Source organism: Silurus meridionalis, chromosome 3 (genome assembly GCF_014805685.1).
Source record: "Silurus meridionalis isolate SWU-2019-XX chromosome 3, ASM1480568v1, whole genome shotgun sequence".
Lineage (NCBI taxonomy): Eukaryota > Metazoa > Chordata > Actinopteri > Siluriformes > Siluridae > Silurus > Silurus meridionalis.
Window position 1 is genome coordinate 14,597,215 of NC_060886.1, and position 27,352 is coordinate 14,624,566.

The window sequence follows — 27,352 nt, forward strand, 5'->3', positions numbered from 1 at the left end:
AAATACCAGAAGCGACTCACAATAAAGGCATCAACCTTCACATATTCACTGGTGGACAAATAGGTAACCTGGATGCATGGGAAAAGCATTTTTTTATTTGTTTGATAAGATATTGATAAGACAGGTAGATTTAAAAACCAAAATATTTGGTATGTATGTTTAAATGTATGCCACTCTGTAATGCGGTAGTGGCTATGTTTGGCTATTTTAGGTGAACCTTGAGAGCTAGTTTCCCTGAATGCATCATGCTTTAAGTTTACTCCTGGGCATATAGAATATAAGAATATAATAGATTCTATTCTATTCTAAGAATAGAATATAACTAAGCCCAATAAGGCATAATATTAAGCTTTTAATGGGCTTAAACAAATAATTATATTGTCTTTTATGCTAATTGAAAACAAGATCATTATTGAAATATTTGATTTAATATTCAATCTGTCTCAGTTCAATTTATTGATCGTTGATTTGTTGTTAAAATTCTTCCTTTTTAAGCTTGGGCCATTTTTCTTCTTGTACAACAGCAGAATCACAATCTGGGTGGTGGCAGAAGCACAATCTGCTTATCCTACCAGGCAATTTTATCAGATTCAGGAAAATGTAGAAAACCTTCTGTTATAAGGAATCCTTATCTTGAATTCATGATATCAGGAAAAAAAAAAATCAAGAGAATAGTCTGAATGAATCATTTTAATAAGATCTCTATAAAGTGTTAAACACCAACTTGTTGATTTTTATAAAGAGTGTAATCACAATGTGCTACATGATATTACACTCACTCATTCCTACCAGTGCATATTCACTTAAATGACTAGCATGCTAATCACACATTATTATATTACACTGACTACCACTTCAGAGTCGCTGAAGCTTTTGAGAAAAACTGAAACACAGGGCTGGGCAGCACATTGCATATTCCACCTGCCCAGAGGGGTAATGGATTTCTTATTTGTCCACCCTGAAATGGATAGCAAGCTGCATTAGCACTAATAGCACTAATCCTCAAAATTCACAAGTACAGTTTTTATTTTGTGTCTGCTGTGCTGCATATATTATAATTAAACACTTTCTTATTTATTGTTTTTAAGCATAGTTTTTTTTTATTTTTTTTAAAGGATAATAAAAAACGGCATATTTGTAATGTGCAGGAGTATAGTGTATTCATCAAATACTGAAATATCTTCTTTTCAATACAGTTTAGAGAAACCTGGAAACAAATCATGTCTTTTATTTAGACATCATTTTCCTAAGCACTCTCCAGTTTTTGTCATTTTATTTGTCATATTTCACCCTGGACATGTTCTTCTAGTAGTTGAAAACAATTTCAAGATGGGTTTCAAGAAAATTGAAAGTACAGGGAATTCATTTATAACACAAAGTCTCACTATAGGGAAGCAAATTTACAAAAAAAAACGTTAAGGGTTAATAAATAAAAATGGCACTAACGTATTAGATTCTTATCACTTATCACAATCTGGCATTGAGCAGTAAAAGGCAAAATGCCCTGTGTCACTTTTTTCCCCTGTTAAAAATACAACCCTACCTCCAGAGATGACCGTCTCAAGGCTTGTTCCATTGATGAAGGCCCGCTTTATCGTTTGAGTCTTCACATCTGCCCAATAAATCCGTTCCTCTAGAGCGTCGTAATCCACGACCGTGACATCGTCAATGTCGGGGACAGTTAAAGCAGTCATGATGTTCATGTAGGGATTATCGATGTCCACGCCTCGGATCTCAGAACGTCTTACATACAGCAAAAAACGCTTCAATGCTGGGAAATAGGCAGCAAACAAGCACGTGGGAAGATAGATGAGTAAATAACAAAGACTTCCCGTGTGATATAAGTGGAAAGGTGTTCGTGAACCTCCAGATAGGATGTGATATGTGTTAAAAAAGCTTCTTGGACACTGTTAACACTGAACACTGAAATCCTGTAAAAATCTGCACCTTGTTGAAGTAAACATGCCACACATTGTCTCATTATCTCACCAGCTTGTGTGTCTGTATAAAACAAAAACAGTATATGAACCCAAGCAGAGTAGAGAGGTGTTAACTCACCCACGCAGGAATGGTTGTTGGGCGAAATCTTCATGAGGTGTGGGCAAGCACATGAGGCGGTGCGGTTGAAATCGATGAGGCAAAGATGCGAGCAGGGACCTCTTCCACTGTTCTCCTCGCAAGGGTTTGAGGCTGGAAAACCAGCAGCGACATGAATTCAGGTATCCCGAAAGTAAACACACCAAGGAGAGAAATCAATACCAAGTATAATGGCTCCTGGTTCAAGAATGCTGCCATCTTTAAAGGAATATGAGCTAACCTCTGCTGACATCAATTGAACAAATTGTGTTTCAAACCTGCTAGTGCAGACAGACACAGGCAAACTGTCAAAACACTCTGTAAAGCAGTAACAGTGAAAATGAAGGAAATTACTTTTCTTGATAAAGTGTTATGGCCTGCAAGGTAAGAGCCCAACTGCTTACATTTAAAGGAAATGGCTATAGGCGCTGCCATAAAACAAAACATAACACACACAAAAATAAAACCACAAACAACAACAAAAAAAACTTTTAAAAGAAAAAAGGATCTGGCTCAAAACTTAAAGGCTACTACAACGTACATAAAGAGATGCTCTTAGTGTTTGATGTCCTTTGCATAATGCCATTCATCCAAACTACTGCTATGAACCACACAACCTTATGCAGTGCATAAAAAAAAACCCTCTTGCTGTTTCTAAAACAGCTCTAGCATATCTGTTTCATGAGCAGCCATTTCTGAGGTACTTCATCAGGGACTATTGCTGACCAGGCAGATCACATGATAATGGCTAAGAGGTCACTGGAGAATAGTCAATTAGCTCGCTACGCCTTTTCACTTTTCACAAAGCTGTCTTTGTCAGCACTATTCCAAGAACACCGAGGGAGCAGCTAAAGCGGACGCAAATGCATGCACGGAACATCCAGATGTTAAAAGAGGAGAGCTCTCCTGGCAATATCACCGGTAACACAGTGACACAAAATAACTCGCTCTACAAGTAAGCTTCACTAACAAAGCATGCACAGAAAAAGAGGCTTTTTTTTTTTCTTTATTTTTTTAAATTCTGGACACGTCCTGCAAACCTCTTGTAATTTATATCTGAGCTAGCAAAGGTTCTGACCTAGCTGCTTTTCTTTGGAAATGGCTTGATAATTGGATTTACACAAACATGATATGATTCTTCAGCCTTTTATTTTTGGAATCGCACAGTGCTTACAGTCAGGCATGCCATTAGATATTAGTTAGTTATATGGAAATTTCCCACAGATGATGTTTCTTGAATCTTTAACCCTTCAGTGAACCCAGAGCTGCATAACAACACAATTAACTTGCATTTGTAAAAAAAAAAAAAAAAAAAATGATAATAATTGCTCTGCTGGGATTTTCCTAAATGGGCCCATTATTCCCCCCAATTTTAATACATGCATTTGGCATATTTTTGTAATAATTTACCATAAGCATGAATAAGCAGCTAAATCATAGTCTAGCAACCAGTGAATTAATTATACATTTGTTAGGTCTTGTGGGGGAAATCACACTGTATGGGAAAAAAAATCTGAATAAGCAGGATTCTTAAATTGACTGCGAGAAAGGGAGATCTTGTTATACTGCCCCGCTTTTATGATAACCAGGCCAAAATGTGATACAAAAATGTAACACACTTCATCAACCTAAGCTGACAAATAACAAAATAAGTAACATGCGGAGAAAAAAAAAAATGTTCATGCTTGCCTGCACTCCACTTATTTCTCTGTTGAGTTGAGTACAAACTCCATTCTGAAATGGGATTGCAGGCATTTGTGCACATTAATAGAAATGGAAATCATACAGCTTGTATGGGAGGAAGACTGGTGCCCCAATGTTCTTTCTTTAACCTCATGTTGCCCTCAGTTCTTCTACTACACATAACATATTTACAGCCTGTTGATGCCTGCAGTCTAGCCCCATTAACCCACTGAGCATTTTCTCCCATTACACTCCTCTGGCGTCCAGAGGTTCCCTCTCTCCCCTGCCAACACTGTAACACCGAACACAAACCCAATTTCCTTGGCCTGTTAGCTGTGAACTTGGACGGCAGTGATAGCCAGCCTTTCCCGGTGGGCTCTTTAAGATTGGATTAGCTATACTTATTGGCTTCCTTGGCAACGCAGCACAATTTGTCGGCACTTATCAGAGTAAAACAGTCACTCGACTGCACTGGCAGAAGATCTGAACTGAGCCTAGTCTTGTTGGCAGCATTTTCTGCTGTTTGGGTGGGTTGGAGTGATGCAAATAAGATTACTTAAAGTGAAGCATACATTTATTAAAGGCTGTTCACCTGGAATGTTATAATGTTAAATATTAGCAAATGACAAATAGTCTACCCCATAAAAACTAAAAACATTTCATCTTTTTGTCATTGCAGTCGTAAGATACAATGTGTTAAAGGAACTAATATATCCCACCCACTAACAGGTGCCATGATGAAGCAATAATCAGTGTTATGTCTGATGGCTGGGACTATATATATATAGTTTGTGTAACGGTACACAAAATTCACGCTTCGGTTTGGTACAATTTTGGTATTTTTGGCAGGATGCAAATGCAAAAAAAAATGTCTTGTTTTATTATTATAATTATTATTATTATCATTATTATTATTATTAAAACAGTTTATTATTATTATCAACATATGGGAACATCAACAGTTTACATTTAGAAAACAATTTTAAATAAAATGCTTGCTTGGTTAAATAATATAGAAAATAATATTTTATTTAAAAAAACAAAAAAAAAAATATATATATATATATATATATATATATATATATATATATATATATATATATATATATATATATAGAGCATATATATATATATATATATATATATATATATATATATATATATATATATATATATATATATATATATATATATATATATAATAAATCAAATTAATGCAAAACATTTTAATATATTGATTTTAATATATTGATTAAATTGACACACATACATTTTCAAGAAAAGCTAGACATCAGGAGAGGAGGTCGGCCAACACCGAAGCTAGTTAGCTTGTCTCAGCCCGGAAAAGGGTTTGTTTTCCACTTCCAGACCAGTGAATACGAGCCGTACCACTGGATTACAGCCTCTGAAGAGTGGTGTAAATTATGAGTCTGCATCTTTAGTGAGTAGGTTGGATTTTATTTAAATTTTTAATGTTTTGTCATGTTATTATACGAATATTGTTTCTGAACTGCTCCAGATGATGTAGGTGCACAGTTGCAGCAGTAGTGTAGAGGTTGGGAGTTGTCTAACTGTGTTTCTTGCTTTAGTAAAATGGTATTCACCCTCCATATGTGAAATGCGTTTTACTCTGTAATACAGTACCACGCATTGTTATATTGCGTTTTTTGTATTGTATTGATGGTTTCGATATTTGCAACATGATAGCGGTGGTATTAGGAATTGGATTAAGTCGGGTAAGTCTCCACTGAAGGCCCAGGTACCAAATGCACGGCCCGCCACTGAGATTACTTTTTAAAATAAAGTAACTTCGTTACGTTACCGTATGGTGTGTTACCCGTTACTTTTTTAAATGAATTAATTTTGGCTGAAGTGTAGACTACAGTCTAACCTGCTTACAGCAGTGACGCATTGTAGGAATGGTGGATGAACCACTGTAAACACGAAGAAGACGCACTGTGGGCGTGTCTCTGTTTATTCAGGTCTGTGCGGCAGTAATGGCAAGTTGAGGCGAGAGCAAGACGAGTTTCTCAAAGTGGAAATATGCTCATTATTTTACTTTAGTTAAGTATAAAGACAAAAGCTTTTAAGGCAAATGTAAGCTGTGTCTTTCTGGTTTGAAGCTCGTATCTACTGCGATAAACAGCAACTCCAGTCTGTTGAAGCTCCTCCAGGACCTCCATGCCTCAACGAAGCTAGAAGCTAACCTGGTGTTCTACATTGTTGATAGTTTTCATACTTCAGCTGTGAAAGGAACATTTTTAAGAGCTCAACACAACAGCAACTAAAAAGTTCCTTTTAACAGTAACGCATTACTTTTTGGTGTAAGTAATCAACAAAGTAACTAAGTTACTTTTTGAATGAAGTAACGAGTAACTGTAATTATATATATATATATATATATATACGTATGTATGTACTTTTCTTAAATGGGATAAGCCATTGAGGGCACCAAAGATTTTGAAGATAAATTAAAGATGTCCTCACTAGGGGAAAATAGAAAAAGCTGCTAGACAAACTAGTAGGACACAATTAAAATACATTTAGCCAGAGTAGGGGAACACGTCTAGAGGCCACATTAGGGTGGCTTGTTCTCTGCATGACCACTTTTTTCAATTATTCACCATACTTATTGAAGGCACTTTTGATGGGCCAGAGAAATGAATGAACAGCGGGAATCAGCTGAAATGACTTTTCATACCATATAGAGTGGGCACTGGATTCATTCATTCTGCACTTTCACAAATCCTGAGCCAGGAGAGATCATATTCTTTTCTCTATAACCTGCAGCACAGTACTAGGCTAGACGGTGTCTGCAAAAGAAGCTTGACTGATTGATTGACTGAATGAATAATTAAACAATCAATTAAGTTTTCTTGATTGCGGTTACTTGTTTGATTTGATTGTTTATTTGTTTTATTTATTGTTTGTTATTTATTTGTTAGGCTAGTGTATGCTTTTATATAAAGAGTTACTTTGCACAGAAAAAGCGTAGCATACTTCAAAGCCTAAAACAAAACAACACAAAAGAAATAGACAGATCTGTTTCATGCAAGTCTCACAAGCCAAGTCTTCTCTTATTCACTTTAAAGACCTCGAAATTTTAGTATAGCCTCTCGGCAAACAATTACCTTGCTTACTTTTCAGCAAACTGCTTTTTTAATAACTACAAGATTCCACTGACAATAGATCTTGCTCCAAAAAAGCTAAAAAAAAAAAATTGTTTTTCCCATGACAGCTACATAAAAGATCAGAGAGCCAGTCAGAATGCACTCGTAAAGATTCTGATGATTGAGATCATAAATGTGAATAAAACATATCAAATGCTCTGCATATCCCATAAGTGAAGCATCTGAACCCAAGAGTAGTGTAAAATATATAACAAGAACAAATGGCTATTCCTAATGGCCGATGACAATCATACTGCATTACAACCTTATTGGTGTATGAAAATAGAAGCAAAATACTTACTCTGTGGTTGTCTGCTCGGATGGTAAATCTGTAGGTCAAACGGCTGTGCACTGGTCTTCTGTATGACTGTGACGTTGTGTCCTGTCCATTTATTAGCCTTTGCCAGAGTATTGGTCCTCCAGTCAGTCCAGTATACACTACCTCCAAAGACTGACACTGCGAAAGGGTGTGAGAGATACTCGTGCCCCCTTAGGATCTCGATGACCTCTGTGCCATCGTACAAGGCTGAGTAAATAGCATCTGAGCTGTTGAAGAGACAAGGAAAACCTTGTGAGGGCTTCTCACACCCACAGCAGTTTGGAACTGCCACTGTTGACAAGGTGTGATACAGCTGATAGATGTCCTGCGGGACTTCCACTACAAGCACTCACACTTTGTCAGACTAGTGACTGCAAGTGAAAGACAGATGAAAGTTGCACTATGTAGTCATTTTTTTTTTTTTTCTGCAGCCTTGTTGGTAAAGTGTGTGCGTTTATGTATGTGTATGTGTGTGAAAGAGAGAGAGAGAGAGAGAACAAGAGAAAGAAGGACAGAGAACGAGAAATAGTTGTGCAAGACTGTGTGTTGCTGTCGCACATTGATTTTGTCTAATAACAGGAGCTTTATTGTCTTTTTTCCAACTTCCCTGTCTGCCTAAATGATTAGGCCTTACACAGCCTTGCACTTATATCATCCCCATATCCCTGCCTACCGAGCATCTGTCCATATTATACGCCTCTCCAGGTGGTCCAGTGTTAGCCCGTTTGGCCAGGCTCCTATCTCCATATCCTTGAACACTACATGCCTTCCACTTCCACTCATCGATGCAGCCTCAATCCTTGGAAAGTTTGCATCCCAGTCTGTCCAGAAAACAATCCTGCAATGCAACATAACCGCAAAATTGATTATTTCCCCCACTGTTGACAACAGCAGAGCAGAGATTTACTAATCCAGAGAGCACACACTGCAGGGCAAATTTACAGCCATATATGTTCACTGCACTCATCTGATGATGTTTTATTTGAGTGCTGTTCTACAAAGTGCCATAAATAAGTAAACTATCAAAAACACTTAAAATAGCTGTGATAAAAAGGCAATAATAATCACCGATTAACAAACATACTGCCTCGTGGATCATAATAAATAGAAAATAACCACATAGGTTTTTATTTTTCAATAATAATCCTTTTATTCCCAATACCTTGGTCCAAAAAAATTATACATTTGGTAATTTATTTTAACAAGTGGCAAGCTGGTGGACTGCAAAATCTGTGAGACTTTATTATTTCAAAATCTCACTTCAGCCTCCAGTGAGACCGTTTACAGTGTGTCACTCAACTATGTGCCAACATTAGCTACAGCTTGTGAGCAGAGATACTGTGTCTGTCCTCTCAGTGATGCCCATGGCACTTAATAGGAATTATTTCCAATGCCTGAAACGGAAACATAAGCCACCAGACTATGTTCACTTCATTTTTAGTGCCAACAAGCATTCTCTGAGCACTAAAGGCTACTGGGATCAGCCTGTGACTATTTTGAGCTCATGTTGTCATACTCGAGGCTTCCTCCTTCCCACATGGTGCCGTGTGAGATTGGGACTGAGAATCAAAACAGACAGTTAGAATTAAAAATAAATAAATAAATAAATGTAAAAAAAAAGGAGCACAAAGAAATCTAAAAACAAACCATAACATGACAAAACACATTTTCTTTGACATGTTATTAAAATATATATGTCAGAATATCTCGTAGGAATGTGCTTTTTTATTGAAAAGGGTTGCATAATTTACTTTTATTTAGAAAAAATTACATAAAAATGTAATGATTTTTCCACTTTCTTGCTATAACTCTCTAGAGCTATTTAACTATTATGAAATTGAACTATAGACTATATGTCCTCATTTCAAGGAAAATAAAATACCCTTGGCTCCTTTTATTGGACTAATACTAACCCTTGGCCTGGATCCAGAGCAAGAGCACGAGGGTGCTCCATCCCCCCTGCAATCAGCGTTGTTCTCATTCCTCCATTCAGCTTCGCCACCTCAATCTGATCCAGGTTACTGTCAATCCAGTAAAGGTTTCCTGCAATCCAATCCACCGCCAATCCCTCAGGAGTGGCCAAACCATGCTGAACCACTACTTCAATCCCAGTAACACCTGCAACAGCAATCACACCATCATCACTAGCAAAAGGCAAACAGAGACGGTGTAGAATGAATCGTATGGAAGCATTCCACCTTTTGTGCCTTTATTTCCCCAAAATGCTTTCAGGAGAAAATGGCAAGCTCAGGAGGGAAGCAAATCGACGTTGCAAACAGAAGGAAGCTTCCTCAATGCTTTCTATTAAACATTAAAGCCTCTCCCAGGCTGTCTATAATCCAGCTGTTTGTAATTATCCTTGGCTGCATAGAGCTTTATGAAATGCTAAACAAAGAGTAAGCAATAGCCGTAGCGGGGCTATGGATTCAGGCATCAGGTCACAGAGAGAAACACACAGGCTAGTGTGATAAATACAGCAGGGGTGCAGATTTCTAAATGGCCACCCAGAGAACTAGCAGCATTCATCATTTCCGTCCCAATTTTTTGTGGGTCCCTTAAAAGCAGCCCAATTTCTATCACAATAGGCCTTGAAAAATGTCTCTAATAATAGTGATAACCATAAGAAAAAAACACATTCTACTTTCATAAAATAGGTGGACACCAAGGTATTTCACTCTTTCTGTGGGACTGGGCATGTACCTCCAGTCTCTGAGAGCTTTCCCCTGTAGATCTTGTCCTCCACCACATCGGTCCAGTAAAGCAGACTGTGATTGAAGTGGAAGTCCAGAGCGATGGTGTTCCTGAGCCCAGGCACTAGCAGACTGTAGTCACGCTTGTGAAGGTCGATCCTTCTGATCTCGTGCCGGATGGAAAAGATAATGAAGGCTTCAAAGGGATCTGACAGTGTGGAAAGCGACATGTACACAGCTAAAACCCATTTCCCTAAATCACAGTTGGACAATGATAAATGGTAATGGATGTCATGGTTTTATGTAATAAGAGCCAAACTCTTTTCTGCATATGCTTCTTGGGCTCGACCCACAGTATATCACGCAGATGCTCATTGTCGTCCGCCAGCTGATGACCCAAATTTGATTGCCTCAGACAATCTAAAAGTGTTTGGCTGGCATGCTGCTGTAAAGACATTAGCTTCTCACTGGAAACCCCATGATTGTGTATCCTGCTGTCATTGGATTATTGCTCCTTTTATTGCTTTGCACACTGAGCACATCCACTGCATAAAGCTCCGAATGCCCATAACTCAGCTATGAATTCATTAACAGACATGATATCAAATTGGAATATTAGGTAAAATGTGTTGCTTAGGTAGATTTATGCTACAGGATTTGTGCTAGTAAGTTTGTGGCTCTGCTTAGACTAAAAATAGCCAGCTGTCCAGATGAATCAAGTAGGCATTACATTTTACAGGAACTCTGTTTACATCATTTATTTACATTGCAATTTGATTTGCCTCCAAATTCATCCCATTTATGACACAATAAACATTTGAATGGAAAATGTGCACAAACTGTGAAAGTACCAGTGCTATAACAGCTCTCGCCATCAGGGTCGAGCCTCCAGCCGGGATAACAGGAGCACTTGACTGTGGTTTTGTACTGCTCACATCTCTGACTGCACTTCAGGTGTCGGGTGCAGTAGTTTACAGCTTCACAGGTCTTATTGTCTGACGCCAGGTGGAGACCAGTGGGGCAGGAACATACCACCCCTCTGCTGGGAGCCACACTACACTGATGACTGCAGCCCCCATTCGCCTGTAAGCATTTGTCTAAGGAAGCATAAGGGGGAGAAATCACTGCTTAATGGAAAGAGTAAGCAAGCAAGTTAGTAAGTAATTAAAACAATCAACCGATCGGCTATCCAATCAGCAAACCAATGAGGGAAGCAGACAATAATAATAGTGTATTAAATACTTTTCATTAATCTTCTTCTTCTTCCGGCTGCTCACGTTAGGGGTCACCACAGTGGATCATCTATCTCCATACTACACTGTCCTCTACATCTGCCTCTTTCAAACCAACTACCTGCATTCCTCCTTTGCCTTCATCTTTTCCTCCTTCCTCGAGGTTCCATCCTCAGCATTCTTTTACCAAAATACCCCATGTCCCTCCTCTGCACATGTCCAAACCATCTCAATTGTGCCTCCCTCTCTTTGTCTCTAAAACATCCCCATTTCTAATCCTGTCCATCGTCGTCACTCCCAATAAAAATCTCAGCATCTTCAGCTCTGCCACCTTCAGCTCCGCCTCCTGTCTATTAGTCAATGACACTGCCATACAACATCGCAGGTTTCACCACAGTCCTATAAACTTTCTCTTTCACTATTGCAGATACCCTTCTATCACAAATCACTCCTGCCACACTTCCACCCACTCCACCCTGCATGCACTCTTTTCTTCACTTCTCTAACACACTCTCTATTACTTTGCACTGTTGACCCCAGGTACCTGAACTCCTCCACCTTCTCCACCTCTTCTTCCTGCTACTGCACCACTCCCTCTCATTCACACACATGTACTCTGTCTTACTTCTACTGACTTTTATTCCCCTTCTCTCCAGTGCGTACCTCCACCTCTTCAGGCTCTTCTCAACCTGCTCTCTACTCTCACCACAAATCACAATATCATCCTCAAACATCATAGTCCACGAAGACTGCTGTCTGACCTCGTCCGTCAACCTGTCCATCACCACTGCAAACAGCAAAGGGCTCAGAGCCGATCCTTGATGCAGTCCAACCTTCACCTTGAATCAGTCTGTCGTTCCTACTGCACTTGTTCCTCATATGCGTCACACTGTCCTCATACATGTCCTGCACCACCATCACATACTACTCTGACACTCCTGACTTCCTCATACAATACCACAACTCCTCTCTCGGCACGCTGTTGTAGGCTTTCTCTAAATCCACAAACACACAATGCAACTCCTTCTAAACTTCTCTATACTTCTCCATTAACATTTTCAAAACAAATAATGCGTCTGTGGTGCTCTTCCTCGGCATGAAACCATACTGTTGCTCACAAATGGTCACCTCTTCTCTCAGCCTGGCTTCCACTACTCTTTCCCATAACTTCATGGTGTGACTGATCAACTTTATTTCCCTGTAGTTACTACAGATCTGCACACCTTTATACTTTAAACTTGGTACCAGCACACTCCTTCTCCATTCCTCAGGCATCCTCTCACCTTTTAAAATGTTGTTGAACAATCTGGTTAAAAACCTCCACTGCCATTTCTCCTAAACATCTCACACTTCATCTGGTCCAACTGACTTTCCACTCTTCATCTTCTTAATCGCTGCTCTCACTTCCTCCTTACTAATCCTATCCACTTCCTGCTTCACATCATCCAACCTTCTCTCTCTCTCATTTTCCTGATTCATCAGCTGCTCAAAATACTCCCTCCACCTTCTCAACACACTCTCCTCACTAGTCAACACATTTCCATCTCCATCGCTTATTGCTTTGACTTGTAGCAGATCCTTCCCAGCTTTGTTTCTCTGCCTAGCCAATCAGTACAAATCCTTCTCTCCTTCCTTAATGTCCAACTTACAATATTATTTGCCTCTTTTCCCAACTTGATTGGGTTGTTTGTGATATTATCGACATAATGAAGTAGCTTTGCACCCCAACCAGGCTATTATTGTTGCCTGCAGCTTCCCACTTCACACATAAATAGTCCTGAAGGGGAATTAAATTCATAATAATTGGACATTTTTCCATGGTTAAAGTCTGGTAATTGGCTGAAACTGTATGAACTAAAATAAACTGGAGGAGAAAAACTAATAGTAAATGTTAATGCATTACAGAATTCTGAACGGCGCTAAGTAACAGCCCATGCTGCTTTTCTCATGCAAACAACCGAAATGAAGAATAAATGCTCCATATGCACGTAGCAACACAACATAAACTAGAGATAAATGGGTCCTTATCCAACAAGAAAAGGTAAATCTTTTACATTTTAATTATACCGAGCTAATGGACATTACTAGCTAAGTGTGACAGTACAGCATTATGAAAAGTCAGGCGCGATCTAAGAAATGAGGCGGCTGCAATATTACATTAAAGAAACTGGCTTTGTGCAGTGAGCACAGCAAACAAAATGAACCTTGTCTGAGTAGAAGATATCTTTTTTCTTATAGTGCTTCAAGCTAAGTAAAAACAGAAACTGAGACACTGTATCTCTTTTCAGAGTTGTAAAAAAAAACTATACACTTTCTCATACCTCTCCTTTTTAATGAAAACCTCTTTCTTTCTCATGTCCTTGTTTAAAGAAAGGAAAACCAAGATTTAAAAGCTGGGCAAAATGACATTGTTCCAAGGACTCATTGGTTTTAGTGATTAAGATGATCCCCTCAGCACTGACAAGGATTTAATTTAGTCTGTAGGGGGGCCGTGAAATTCACAAGGAGCAGAACCCTTTCTTCCCCAAGGATATAGTAGGAAACAGGCTAGCTGTGCTGGCTTAAATCAAACAGCCCCTCAAGCTAACACTGTCTTATATAATTGGCAAAGAGATGGTTGAGCCATGGTGGGTCCTTTTAGACTAGCAGTGCACCTTGTTCCAGCGCAAGGCCGGTAGTCTCCCTTGGGCTACAGCAAGACAACGAGCTTAAATATACCAAAATGCTTATCTTGTCCTGCTCTAAAGGATTACACATTGCCAATTCTCCTGAGATGATTTCCACAGTGATGGCTACTGAAGCAAACACATCATCAAAGGTCGCTTCAGTCAGGCTGCACACAAGGGTCACATTTTAAACATGTAACACTTTGCTCAAGGACAGAATGTAATACAGTACTGAAAAACCCTTCAGGATATTGTGTGCTAACATGAATAGAGTATCTTCAGGGTCTGTTAAGCCATTAGGTGGTAAACACAATACACACTCATTTGCTCCAGTGTTTATCAGTTTTTTCACACACACCTTACCCATGTGTATTTCTATCTATCTAGTCATTATTGTTGTAATGTCAGATACGATCTGAAAAGCACTAGTGTGTACTGATATAACATATAATGAATCTGTTAACTCCTTGGAACCTAGTGAAAGATCTTCCCAAGTTACAGAGACATAAATAAAGGGTTTAGATAGTGCTGCAATTCATCCACTGATACATTATATTTGTTAAAGCTATAAAAATCAAAAAGACAGCAAAGGTGATTCGACCAAACTTCACTGGAGAGTCTAGTAAGGAATGACATGTAATACTGCACTAGTTTATTTGACAGTTAGGACCCCACAGTCGATTTATAGTGGTCTTGCAGAGACAAAAACAATGCTAAAGCATGCAGCATCCCAAAGGCTTTTTAAATTGAAAGGCTCACAGACACTCACCACAAAAGGGGCCTTCATCTGATTGGTCGGCACAATCTTTCCTCCCGTCGCAGATCTGGTGAGGGTGTAGGCAGGTGGATGTGTCATTGGCACAGGGTTGTGTAGGAGGGTCACACATGGATGCGGTGCACGAATCCTCGTCTGAGCGATCCTCACAGTCGTTGTCACCATCACAAACCCAGCTCTTACTGATGCATTTCCCTAGAGGCGAAACCCAAAAATATGCACATCAAGCTGTCAAATCTAATTGGGTATTTTCAAGTAAGCATATTGATATTCCCAAAAGAAATAAAAGGATGTGATGGTGAATACAGAGAAAGCATCCTTAAAAAAAAAAGCCTGAACATAACAGTAAGAGTAATTATTCCAAATTGATCTTTCTATCTCAGTGATAACAGTTCCAACATAAACAAAAAAACAAACAGAAATCGAAACAGTCCACACAGACAGCTGTATAATTAGATAAAACAATTCAGTTTGGTATTGCTAGTTTGGTGCTGTTAAAGATGCTTGTTGTTATGATCCTTTTAGAATGGTTTCCATGCCTATACCAGAGCTTTTAACAGATCTGCAGCACAATTAATCTGTTACTGTTCCAGTGGTCTAGACATAGTGTTGTACATTAGCATGCCGGCAATCAGAATAGAAAAGAACAAAACACTTAATGAGTTATGTTCTTTTATCATGCTGTTCACTGATGTCTGTTTTTGAAGCAACAGTCATGAAGAGGAATATCAAACAGTCTCACTGCGACTAATTTCCTTTGAACACAGAGTCGGCAAACTGCCTTGCTATGCATACCAAGTTCCAGAGCCGATAGATAGATAGATAGATACATATAAACAGATATAAAAAAAAAAAAACTTTAATTTAGGCTTAGCCTTATTTAAGACTAAGTATTTTCTCACTTTTTTGCCTACAGAGAAAATGTGCTGAACACAGCATGCAGAATGCCTCTTTCTTCTGCAGAAGAAGCTGTCTGGAGTACTGCACCGGCAAAAGGTCACAGACTCTCTCTTTCCTTACTAACACTTGTACTGACCTGAGCTTTTGCAAGTAAACTTGGCTTGGGGGTCGCACATCCTCTTCATGCCTTGACAATTGCTCTCGTCGCTGCTGTCCTCACAATCTTTGTCCCCATCACAGCGCCAGCGCTCAGGAATACATGTGCCATCAGCACGGCAGTGAAACTCCTCACTGCTGCATTCCACAGGGGGCAATACTGAAGAAATATCATACACAATACACTGTTGTTTTATAATAATAATTTACACTCTTTACATGCCAGTGCAGAAATATTGCATACAATTACTGCATTCATTGAATGGCTCTGCAAAGAACATACTATTGTTTTCTAGCAGTGTTTATATCATTAAATGTAGCTATAGTCAACTAGGAGAATTTGTAATTGTGTTCTATTGAAGAACTAATCCAATTAACGAAATAAATTCCATCAACAAAGATCTCATTTGAGGATTGTTTTTAGCAGGTTTTCCATCACAGATAATCAACAGGTGCTAAATAAACCTTTGCTGAAGTGTGTTTAAACATTTAGCAAGCTAATTACTGAACAACATCTTGCATGATGCAGCTCCTTAATTGTCTTTCAATGAAAGTTAAACTTAAGGGTCTGGCGGTGGGAGGAGGATTTGTTTATGGCTTGACCAGCACTTCACACATCCAAATTAAGGGCTACACACTGATCAGGGCCCTTGAATGAGAAACTGTAAACTGGGCAGCCCCTTGAGGAAGCAGGAGGCTGAAGGCCTTCTTCAGGAGCTGATTTGATGAATGACTTCCTCATTTCTGTGACAAGCTAGAGAGCTGAAAGCATTGCGCTGTCCAATCTCGGCTTTCAGGGGTAATTACAAGAGATTAAAAGATTCAAATCTGCAGGGCCATTCTCCAGTGAGCGCAGATAACATCAGATCTGCTGAGTATTGGGAGAGAGGGAGAAAGTTTTAAACTTATGTTCAGCAAATTGGGGACATTGCACTAAGCCAATTATGAGCAGCTGACTTGATGGTTATCTTCCTGCTCTTCATGTTCGTTTGCTAATCAGCTGTTTTACGCAGATGCTGTAGTAATGAATCGTTTCATAGGCTTGTTAAGCCAATCATTCATGTTTTAAAATCTGTGAATAAAGCTCCATCTATGTTTAGTGCTCGCTCTCATTAAAGCATAATGCAGAGCATACACATTTATAATGTCAGGGAGTAGAGAGAAGTCACATGAAGCAAGCTGCTTAAGGGAATAGTGCCTTACCAGCACCAGAGCCTCCACAGGTCACGTTTTCATCGCTAAAGTCACCGCAGTCGTTATCACCATCACAGGCCCAGTGTTCAGGGATACACCTGCCAGTAAAACACTGGAACTGACCAGTGGAGCAGGCATGAGTGCACAGTTCCTCATCACTGTTATCCCCACAGTCATCATCTACTCACACAAGAGACACACAAAAGAACAAAAACAGGAACTGGAACTGATTATGAAATATGGCCATGGAGGTCAGAGTCTGTGACCTTCAAAATATCGCTTTCATATATGATGCTAACCTTCAATCCAGAAAAGGAATTACAACAATGGAGTTCTAAGAATCTAATTTCAATTGGAGTTGCTTCAAAGGAATTTGAATCATACACATTTCAGTTATTGGCATCCAAAAGAATCAAGTAGCTTGAATGAGCATTTAATAAAATAAAATTCCACTACATCAAGGCTGCTATACTTTGTACTTTGTTTATTATTTAACTGGAGAATGTCATGTGTCACTCACCCGAATCACAGCGCCACTTGATGCTGACACACCTTCCATTTGCACAGCTAAACTGGGTAAGCGGCTCACATGTAGGAAAGGCTGTGGGCAGACAGGGAGACCATGGGGACTGAGCAATCCAAAGACTCCGATACTCCAAACACAACCCAATATATCACTGTCTCTTTGATGCACTGGAGCAGAAAGACAATTTTTCATTTTGCATTTACCTTTGAAATATTGCAAAAGAAGTTCAGCATGACATTGATTGCACTGTCATGCTAATAGATTAAATTCAATGTTTTTTTTTTGCTTTCATGCTCAGTAAATCTGTATTAATATGGGGAGATGGACTTTTGCTATAGCTTTTCCTACATTCCTGTAAAAAAAAAAAACCAGAAATTCTGTAGCGAGGGTAAACAGGAAAAGGAAAAAAAACATAAAAAAAAAAAAAAACAACCAGCGGTCATCTGCAGTCATACCGTTTTTTTTTTTTTTTCTTTCGTTCTTTTCTTTCCTTTTTTTTTTTTACAGTAAGCTATGTGCACCCTAAAGGTCATGCAAAATGTCAAAGTGAATTATTGGTGTTTTCTTTCTGAGGTTAATGAAAAATAAGTCCTGAAAAACTGGAAAAAACAGAGCGCACAGAGGCTGTGGAAAATAGTCTGAGGCAATAAGAAGGTGCCTAAAGGCAATATCAAGGCAACAGATATCAGGGAGCATCTATGGATGTTTAGATATGTTTTATATATATATATATATATATATATATATATATATATATATATATATATATATATATATATATTAGGGATGCACCGAAATAAAAATTCTTGGCCGAAACGGAAAAAGGAGGAAAGCAAGGCCGAAAACCGAAAAACCGAAACACCGAAAGAAATTATGGCAATTATTATTACCATTGCATTTATGTCTATGACTGTGTACTAAACTTACTTGAATCAAGGCATTTCAATTGCATAAATTAATATTAACGTTTCAAAGAATTAATCAATTACAAATTATTAAAATATTTATTTATAGCACATTGCGACAATGCACAGGATAAAATAAATTAAAATTTAGTCTTAAATGTTTAACTTTAATGCACTCGTGTACATTAAATAATAATGTACAGACCCTCTGGCCTGCTGAAAGGTTGTAAAATTAAATATGTTCTTTCATAAAAACAAAGTGCATTTAGAAAAAGTGCAACTGCTTAAAGATACAATACAACACTATCACTGGGAAACTTCCTGCCTTTTCAAAAACGTCCGCCACAGACGGAGTGCGCATGCTCGGAGGAGTTTTGCTTTTCTGTGCCGTGTTCCTCTCATATTCAGCATAGCGATCGGGATGTTTGGATTTCAGGTGATAAATTAAACCCGACGTGGAGAAAGTCTTTGCAGACGAAATTTCGGCATTACATGTTTTGCAAATCGCTATCCGTGGGTCTTTCTCAGATATACCGAAATACGTCCACACCGCAGACATGTTGTTTTAGACATGCACGTGCAGGCGCGGGTTCTGTTTGCGTCATCACAACAAACTGTTTCGGCCGTGTTTTTTCGGTGATCAAAGTCTTTCGGCCCAAAAACCGAAAATGCACTTTTGGGCCATTTTCGGCCGAAAATTTTCGGTGGCCGAATATATGGTGCATCCCTTATATATATATATATATATATATATATATATATATATATATATATATATATATATATATATATAGGAACCAGGCAAAGGTGTGGACATGCCTTCTCCTTCATTGTTTTTTGTTTTTATTTATTTTTAATATGTAGGAATTATGTAGTAAACAAAAACAAGTGAAATATATTGTTTTATATTTTCAATTCTTCAATGTAGTCACCTTTTGCTTAAATGACAGCTTGGCAAACTGAAGGTGAGGCAAGAAAGGGAGTGTGAGGCACACTTAACCAGCATGCCTAACACAGCATTTTGCAGCGACATGCCATTCTATCTGTTTTGCACTTAATGGGACTACAATTTGTTTTCCAACAGGACAATGACCCCCAAACACACCTCTAGGTTATATAAGAGTTATTTGTCTAAGAAGGAGAGTGATGGAGAGCTGCATCAAATAACCTGGCCTCCACAATTGCATGATCTAATCCAGTTTAGATGGTTTGGGATGAATTGAACCGGAGAATAAAGGTAAAGCAGCCAACAAGCACTCAACACCTCTGGGAACTTCTCAAGATTGTTGGAAAACCATTCCAGGTGACTACCTTAGGAGGCTGACTAAGAGAATGCAAAAGTGTGCAAAGCTGTCATCAATGCAAAAGGTGACTACATTAAAGAATTGAAAATATAAAACAGACAGACAGACAGAGAGACAGACAGACAGATGGATAGATAGATAGATGTCATTGTAAAACACCAAAGAAAAAAAATATTTTTAATGAAACATTACGGCATGCTATTTACATTCTGGTTTGAAGAGCCAAAATAAAGTTTTATAACAGACAAGAAATCCATAACAAGCTGTCAAAGTGATGTGTTTTTAATTTGAGTGCACAAGCTGACATGTAAACACTGTGTCTCACTGCTGGGTGCTTTGGACTCTGTGGCATACCATTTACCCAAACATATCACCAGTCTGACACTGTAGATAATGAACACTTCGGTAATTAGTCGGCATCCGCTTGTTTATCTGTACAGTATAACCACAGAGCATGATTCGCGTTTTCAATGAGAAGTGTGCACAAAACCAGTCATTCAGTTACCACTCAGCTGAGGCAATCCTTCGCCATGCTGCTGCTCTTATACTACTCATGCAGCCTATAGTGATTTATACCTTTGGATGTCTACACTAATTTGTTTTGTAATATATTTTAGTATATTTTACAACACTATTTTCATTGTACATACATGCAATTTGTTTTTGTTCCACTATAACTGCATAACCACTTAGTGTAAGATAGCAGTAGTGTAATTATCTGCCACTTATCCTGTGATCGGGTCTATGACTAATGTTTGTTACTGACAATATCCTTAGTGCTAATTACACTGCTATGTTTACTTCTGAATAATAATGGAAATAAAATAAAAAAAAGCCACATAAAATCTTTTGGCCCAAATTTACTGATAGGAGCAATTAATAAAATAAGTTTGAATTTCATAAATAAATATCACTCTACAATACTTCCCACATACACAAAAATGACAAATAATATATATATATTTTTTTATATTTATCAAAACATTCAGAGAGTCCTCGTGCCATGTGGATAAAGACAGTGCCAGTATCCAAGACAGTGCCAAAAAGAGACCGGTATCATCATGATCGAAAGCTCAGCATAGGCAAAAATGGACACGAACTATGCCAACAAAATCCCTACACATGATAACAGAGCGTCCAGCTTTCTTTTTAATACCACTTGTCTGTATATGAAGCATGAAAATGTAATACTGCGCACTCAAGTCAGACCCCATAAGGTTTATTTTGTCTGAGAAAAGATTCCTTATGGGGCGTTGTTGTGTCTCACGCTCCTCTAAACCAATCACAGGACAATCATGAAGAGAAAGCATTAAAAAGCCCAGCTGAGTATGAAGTGAGAGATAGAAAGAGAGAGAGAGAGAGAGAGAGAGAGAGAGAGAGAGAGGGAGGAGAAGAGAGTGAGAGTGAGAGTGACAGAGAGCCAGAGGAAAGAAAAAAAACAAACAGCAAGATTGCAGGTTGGGCAATGCATTTCAAAAATTTCAAATAAAAGAGATAAAAAAAAAAATTACTAGTTGAGAATGCAGCTTGCAGTACAGTAACACTCAAAGATTTTTTACATTTTAAACTCAAAACTCAAAAACTTTATTAAATCTTTTCCAGACTTCCACTTCTTATACTAGGACTTCAGTAATAACATCTGGTAACATTATATCTGGTGCACACTCTTTAAAGACAGACAAAAAAAAAAAAAGAATGTCAGCAGCACAATGCATACAATCATGCAGTCAGAGACCAACAGCTTCAGTTAATGTTCACATCAAAAATAAAAATAAGGAATAATGTGATCTTAGTGATGCTGTTAGTGGCATGTTGCTGCCAGATGGGATTGCTTTGGAGTATTTCAGAAAGGAGTCTGTTGGGATTTTCACATATGCTAGTCATGTCAGTTTTTTTCACTCCATAATTTGGTCACTTACCAATTCCCACCCACCAGCCAGATCGTCTGATGGCTACCGTCCAGGGAGGGCAAAGGCTAGCGCATGCTTTATCAGAAAAAAAAGTATACCCAGCCAACCATATCTATTTAAACTGCTGCTTATGTTGTGTCAATGGACTGCAAAACCTTCTTGGATGAAGGCACTATCTGCCCTGCTCAGCATACACAAGCTCGATTGGCTAATGTCACTGTGATTCACAGAGAAGAGTAAGTATGCCATCCCTCCCACCTAAAGAGCATGGCCAAGTTTCCTCCCTTGACTTAAACAGTCTATAGCTTTTACACAGAATGATGGGGGAACAAAGCAAGTGGGCGACATTTCCGCATGCACACCCCAGAGGGACACCTTGCTGATGAGAGAGGCGACAGGAAGGGTACAGCAACTCAGAATTAGTATTTACACCCAGGGCTAGCAGAAAACAATCCAAAAACAGCAATTTGAGTCTAGGCAGCACAGACTTAACAGGGCAGTTTAAGATTGGAAAACAATTAGGTGTTTTTTTTTTCATAGTATTTAACTTTAGCCTGAGAAAAACTGCTTCTCAAAAGCCCAGACTATTGTTATTCTGATACACATTCACATTCTCATAACCACTTATTAGTGAGCCTAGCCAGAAAAAGCCTTTGCTAAGAAACATAAAAGAGCAGGAACTTTAAAGTAATGTGGTCTATTAGTCCAGATTCACCCTGTTTCAGTGTTGTTCATATCAGAATAAGCAGAGAGGTGGGTGGAGTGATGCACCCATCATGCCTAGTGCTTAGTGTATATGCCATAAGGACATTGTTATGATCTGGGTTTGCTTCAGTTAGTCAGGTCAATGTTATGTGCCCACAAAATAAGGTTAGCTGGCTACCGAAATATAATGAATTATCAACCCTTCTGGTTTAAGTCTTCTCCAGCACATCACAAAGATTCTAAATGTGACTCTTAGCAGGAAATGTATTCAACTCTAGGTGGAAATAAATGTTGTGACATTGCATCAAAACAATACCACAGCAAATGCATGCCATAAACACAGCTCCAACTAAATATTTGTGTGTGTGACGACGTGGCCAAGAAGTAAGTAAGTAGGTAGGTAGGTAGGTAGGTAGGTAGGTTGCATTGCTTAAAGCAAGGCTATTATTTCAAATCATTTATATTTAACTGAACTTGTTTCCCTCATGTATATATATCCCAAATGTAATGCAAATTCGCCTTTGAAGAGCTTTGTCTGCTTAGCTCAAATAATCAACACAAAGAGAACATGATGTCTGAATGACTGAAAAACACTCAAAGGCTCACAAATATTGAACCACCCGATACAAAAAAATTAGATGACACAAAAGGTCTGGAGAATTGTGACAAAATATGAATAAGCATCAGGCTGAAATCCCTGAGCCATTGTGCTTCAGGTGTTTGATCCGCAGTGCAGCAATGGCGCTAAAGCTACAACCAGGCAGTAGAAACTCACAGGCTACAATGTGTCAGAGAATATGCTTCTTTCAGCTCGGCTTGATTATGATTAAGTGTAGCCAAGCATGCACTTTAATTACTGCTTACACCAACTCAGTTTGTGTGGGAGAGTGCTCAGACAGCTTAAGACGCAGCAGAGGTAACAGGCACAATTGCACTAAAAGCAATTTGCTGTACTTGGTAAGAAGATTTTAGAAAGCAGCATGTTTACCCTCTAAGGTAAAAAAAAAAAAAAAAAAAAAGCACAGGGAGGCCATTTAAAGGTCATCTCGGGTAGTATTTTACTGTACTCTGTGATGTAGAATGACTGTGCCCTTCAGAAAAATGATTTCTTTCTTCAGTTAGAAAGGACAGATAGGTGCCTGACTTTTAATGGTGATGTTCAATCACCCATGTTCATGTAGCTGATAGGAGGTTTATCTCATGAGCCATCTAGCAGTTGATGCCTTTACTGAAGGACACTATCAAATAACTATATTCTCAAGCATATTATTAGCAAATGGAATAAATGTATTCAAGGCTTAATGGTATAAAGATTGATATTGTAACATTATAGTCTGCAGCCCTCTATGAGCCTGACTGAATAAAAAAAAAAAAAAAAAAAAAAACATTCAATACTTACAGAATTAAAAAGAAACACAAAGTGTGTTAAGATCCCCTGATCTTAATAACTCTGCATAGACTCTCTCTCCCTCTCCCTCGCTCTTTTTTTTCTACCTCTTCCAAGGTAATGATATTCACTTTGTGCATGATAACCAGGAAATGAGATAAAATTATTCATGCCATTTCATGCTGCTGAACACTCAGTATTTTAAATCAGGAAAAAAAATACATTGAAATAATACACTGTAGCCTTATTCCTGTTGCAAGATAAAAGTACACAAATAATGTAGATACTTAAAATAACATATAAAAATACATATTTCATATCTCTTACAATGGAAGCTTCAGCACCCTTTTGAGAAGGCTCTACAGCTCATTTACACTGCAGATCACAAGGTCGGCTTAAAAAAAAAAAAATCAGCTATGGGAGGCTCACAGCGGACACATATTTATACCACTTCCCTTGAACAGCCTGGTTTATTTGCACTCGTCTGCACTATGGGTCGAGGATGTGGTTGTGGTAACCTCAGATCATAGACTCACTGAGGGATTTGTATTACCACCTTAGGCTTAAAAGCCCCTGAATCTGAGTTTAGTCCCTATTTCCCTTTCTGCTTCTACAAGCGAAGACTCAGAGGCTGGCGGAATCTGCTTGGTTACCATGTTCAGAATACTGATATGCAGCTCTTCTCTGGGAAAAAAATCCAGCAGACAGCTGCAGCTACAGTGTGTGAGTCAAGCTCAGTGGCTAAATCAGCCAGGAATGCTAGAACCTTAACAGTGCTAATGCAAAAATCACAACTTTCCAAAGAGTTAACAGGAAGTTAGTGACTTACCACAGGATGTGGACTCATCAGACATATCACCACAGTCATTGTCACGGTCACAGCGCCAAGATTCAGGTATACAGCGACCGGTTCCACAGGAGAACTGACCAGCTTGGCACTGTTCCGCTGCAGAAGAAATGAAAAAAGATAGAATTGGATACCCTAAAATTTTAATTAGTATTCCTTACAGGGTCTGTGATCTTTAACATGTTTATTTCCACCACTACACAACCAAGCAACATTTTCCCATCTGATTTTCAAAAGATATAGGATGGTAATGGGTGAGGTTTCCACTAGCAGGCAATTAGCAAAAGGATTTGTGAAGTGTTTGGATGACAGAAGAGGGCTCAGTGGGTGTGCCTGATGTTTTAACACTAAAGAGCTGAGTTGTACCGGTGCCATATCAGAGTGTTGACATGACAGAATTTATCACACCTGTCCCAGACTTCCATTGATTTTATAGCACTTATGAGCTCAGGGGTGTTATAGCTGGCAATAAGACAGGTTTTATTGCAGTATATAAAAAGCAGGTCAGAGATAAGTGATTCTGATGTACTCTTTTAATGAAATGTAATGAAAAAGCTACACTAAAATCCAAAGTTTGAAATTAGACAAATATATAAAGGACACCAGAGTTTGACTTGGCAAATCAGCAAGAACTCAACATTCGTGCCATAGTATACAGTTTATATTATACAGTTCGATAGCATCTCGATAAATTTGAACATCATGGAAAAGCCCTTTTTTTTATTAATTCATCTCAAATTGTAAAACTTGTGTATTAAATAAATTCAATGCACACAGACTGAAGTAGTTTAAGTCTTTGGTTCTTTTAATTGTGATGATTTTGGCTCACATTTAACACAAACCCATCAATTCACTATCTAAAAAATTTAGAATATGGTGACAAGCCAATCAGCTAATCAGCGCAAAACACCAGCAAAGGTTTCCTGAGCCTTTAAAATGGTTTCTCAGTTTGGTTCATTAGGCTACACAATCATGGGGGGGAGACTGCTGATCTAACAGTTGTCCAGAAGACAATACTTGACACCCTTCATAAGGAGGGTAAGCCACAAACATTCATTGCCAAAAAAGCTGTTCACAGAGTGCTGTATCCATGCTAACAAAAAGTTTAGTTAAAGGAAAAAGTGTGGAAGAAATAGATACACAACCAACCAACAGAACCGCAGCCTTGAGAGGCTCGTCAAGAAAAATAGATTCAAGAATTTGGGTGAACTTCACAAAGAATGGGCTGAGGCTGGGGTCAAGGCATCAAGAGCCACCACACACAGACGTGTCAAGGAATTTGGCTACATTTGTCGTATTCCTCTTGTTAAGCCACTTCTGAACCACAGACTATGTCAGAGGCATCTTACCTGGGCTAAAGAGAAAAAGAACTAGACTGTTGCCCAGTGGTCCAAAGTCCTCTTTTCAAATAGGAGCAAGTTTTGTATTTCATTTGGAAACCAAGGTCCTAGAGTGTGGAGGAAGGGTGGAGACGCTCATAGCCCAAGTTGCTTGAAGCCCATTTTAATTGATGATTTGGGGGCAATGTCGTTTACCAATACATTTAAAAGCAATTCATGCTTCCTTCTGCTGACCAACTTTTTAAAGATGCTGATTTCATTTTCCAGCAGGAATTGGCACCTGCCCACACTGCTAAAAGCACCAAAAGTTGGTTAAATGATCACGGTGTTGGTGTGCTTGACTGGCCACCAGACCTGAACCCCATATAGAATCTATGGGGTATTTTCAAGAGGAAAATGAAAAACAAGAGACCAAAAAATTCAAATGAGCTGAAGGCCATCGTCAAAGAAACCTGGGCTTCCATACCACCTCAGCAGTGCCACAGACTGATCACCTCCATGCCACGCCAGTAGTGAGGCAGCAATAAAAGCAAAAGAAGCCCCTAACAAGTATTAGGTACATATACAGTAAATTAACATGCTTTCCAAAAAGCCAACAATTCACAAAATTTATTTATGAAGTTTTTGTTAAATGTGAGCCAAAATCATCACAATTAAGAGAACCAAAGACTTAAACTACTTCAGTCTGTGTGCATTGAATATATTTAATACACAAGATTTTCACAATTTGAGTGGAATTACTGAAATAAATAAACTTTCCCACAACATTCTAATTTATTGAGATGCACCTGTATATCATTAATGGCCGCTCCCCCCCAAGGTCTATGGAAAGGGCCCCATCTCTCGTGGCACATCAACTGCCTGGAGATGCTGATCGTGCTTCTACCGTTGAAGCATTTCCTCTCAAGAACTCAACATTCGTATGGGACAATCATATGCTAGCCATATAGATAACACATCGTAGGTCTCCCACCAGGGGGGTCTGCACTCTCTCGCTTAGTGCGTGGTCACCACTTAGATTCAGTTAACTGCCCGGTTGGCCAAGTGCTGGAATTTCTTTAAAAACTGTTTTCTCAAAGGGTTGTCTCCTTCCACCCTAAAGGTTTACATGTCCGCTATTGTGGCATATCATGCTCCGCTTGCTGAGCAGTCACTAGGGAAAAACCCGTTAGTTAGCTTTTCCATCTTATTATACACATATTTTACATTAATTCAGAGTCCTTTTATCTATAACTAGAAGGTAGATCATGTGTATTTATGTGTGGTAATTTGTCTATTTTCTTTTTTTTTTCTACAAGAAAGAAAGAAAGAAAGAAAGTAAGGTGGTGATAGTTCCGATGTCCTATACCTGACAGTAATATAAAAAAAATCAACACTCAAAATCCATCTCTCATATGTCTAATATTAATAATTTCTAAAATAAATAAATTGTGGTTCTCTCATGACCCATTTGTAAAAGAAGTGACCCCTGGGTTAGGAAGTCTTGCATTCATGGATGAAAATGAATGGTCTTAATAGGTTACTATAGAGTAGTGAAAGCAAAGGTTAGGTGATAGAAGTCATAAAA

At 38.6% G+C, this 27,352-nt stretch overlaps 1 protein-coding gene across 11 annotated transcripts in view; it reads right to left on the minus strand.

Moving 5' to 3' along the window:
• lrp1bb (low density lipoprotein receptor-related protein 1Bb) overlaps positions 1–27,352 on the minus strand; it is a 281,217-nt gene that overhangs the window by 92,209 nt on the left and 161,656 nt on the right. For all 11 annotated transcript variants that reach the window (XR_006925101.1, XR_006925103.1, XR_006925102.1 and 8 more), the window contains 12 exons: positions 24,428–24,544; positions 17,382–17,462; positions 16,871–17,041; positions 15,648–15,827; positions 14,606–14,806; positions 10,790–11,035; positions 9,949–10,146; positions 9,162–9,366; positions 7,922–8,086; positions 7,231–7,475; positions 2,059–2,190; positions 1,544–1,771 (listed from right to left, as the gene is read on the minus strand). Coding sequence is in view for 7 of the 11 variants with exons in the window: in XM_046844639.1 (XP_046700595.1) it covers positions 1,544–1,771; positions 2,059–2,190; positions 7,231–7,475; positions 7,922–8,086; positions 9,162–9,366; positions 9,949–10,146; positions 10,790–11,035; positions 14,606–14,806; positions 15,648–15,827; positions 16,871–17,041; positions 17,382–17,462; positions 24,428–24,544 (2,169 nt within the window). In the remaining 4 variants the exon portion in view is untranslated. The remainder of the gene's footprint in view (positions 1–1,543; positions 1,772–2,058; positions 2,191–7,230; positions 7,476–7,921; positions 8,087–9,161; positions 9,367–9,948; positions 10,147–10,789; positions 11,036–14,605; positions 14,807–15,647; positions 15,828–16,870; positions 17,042–17,381; positions 17,463–24,427; positions 24,545–27,352) is intronic.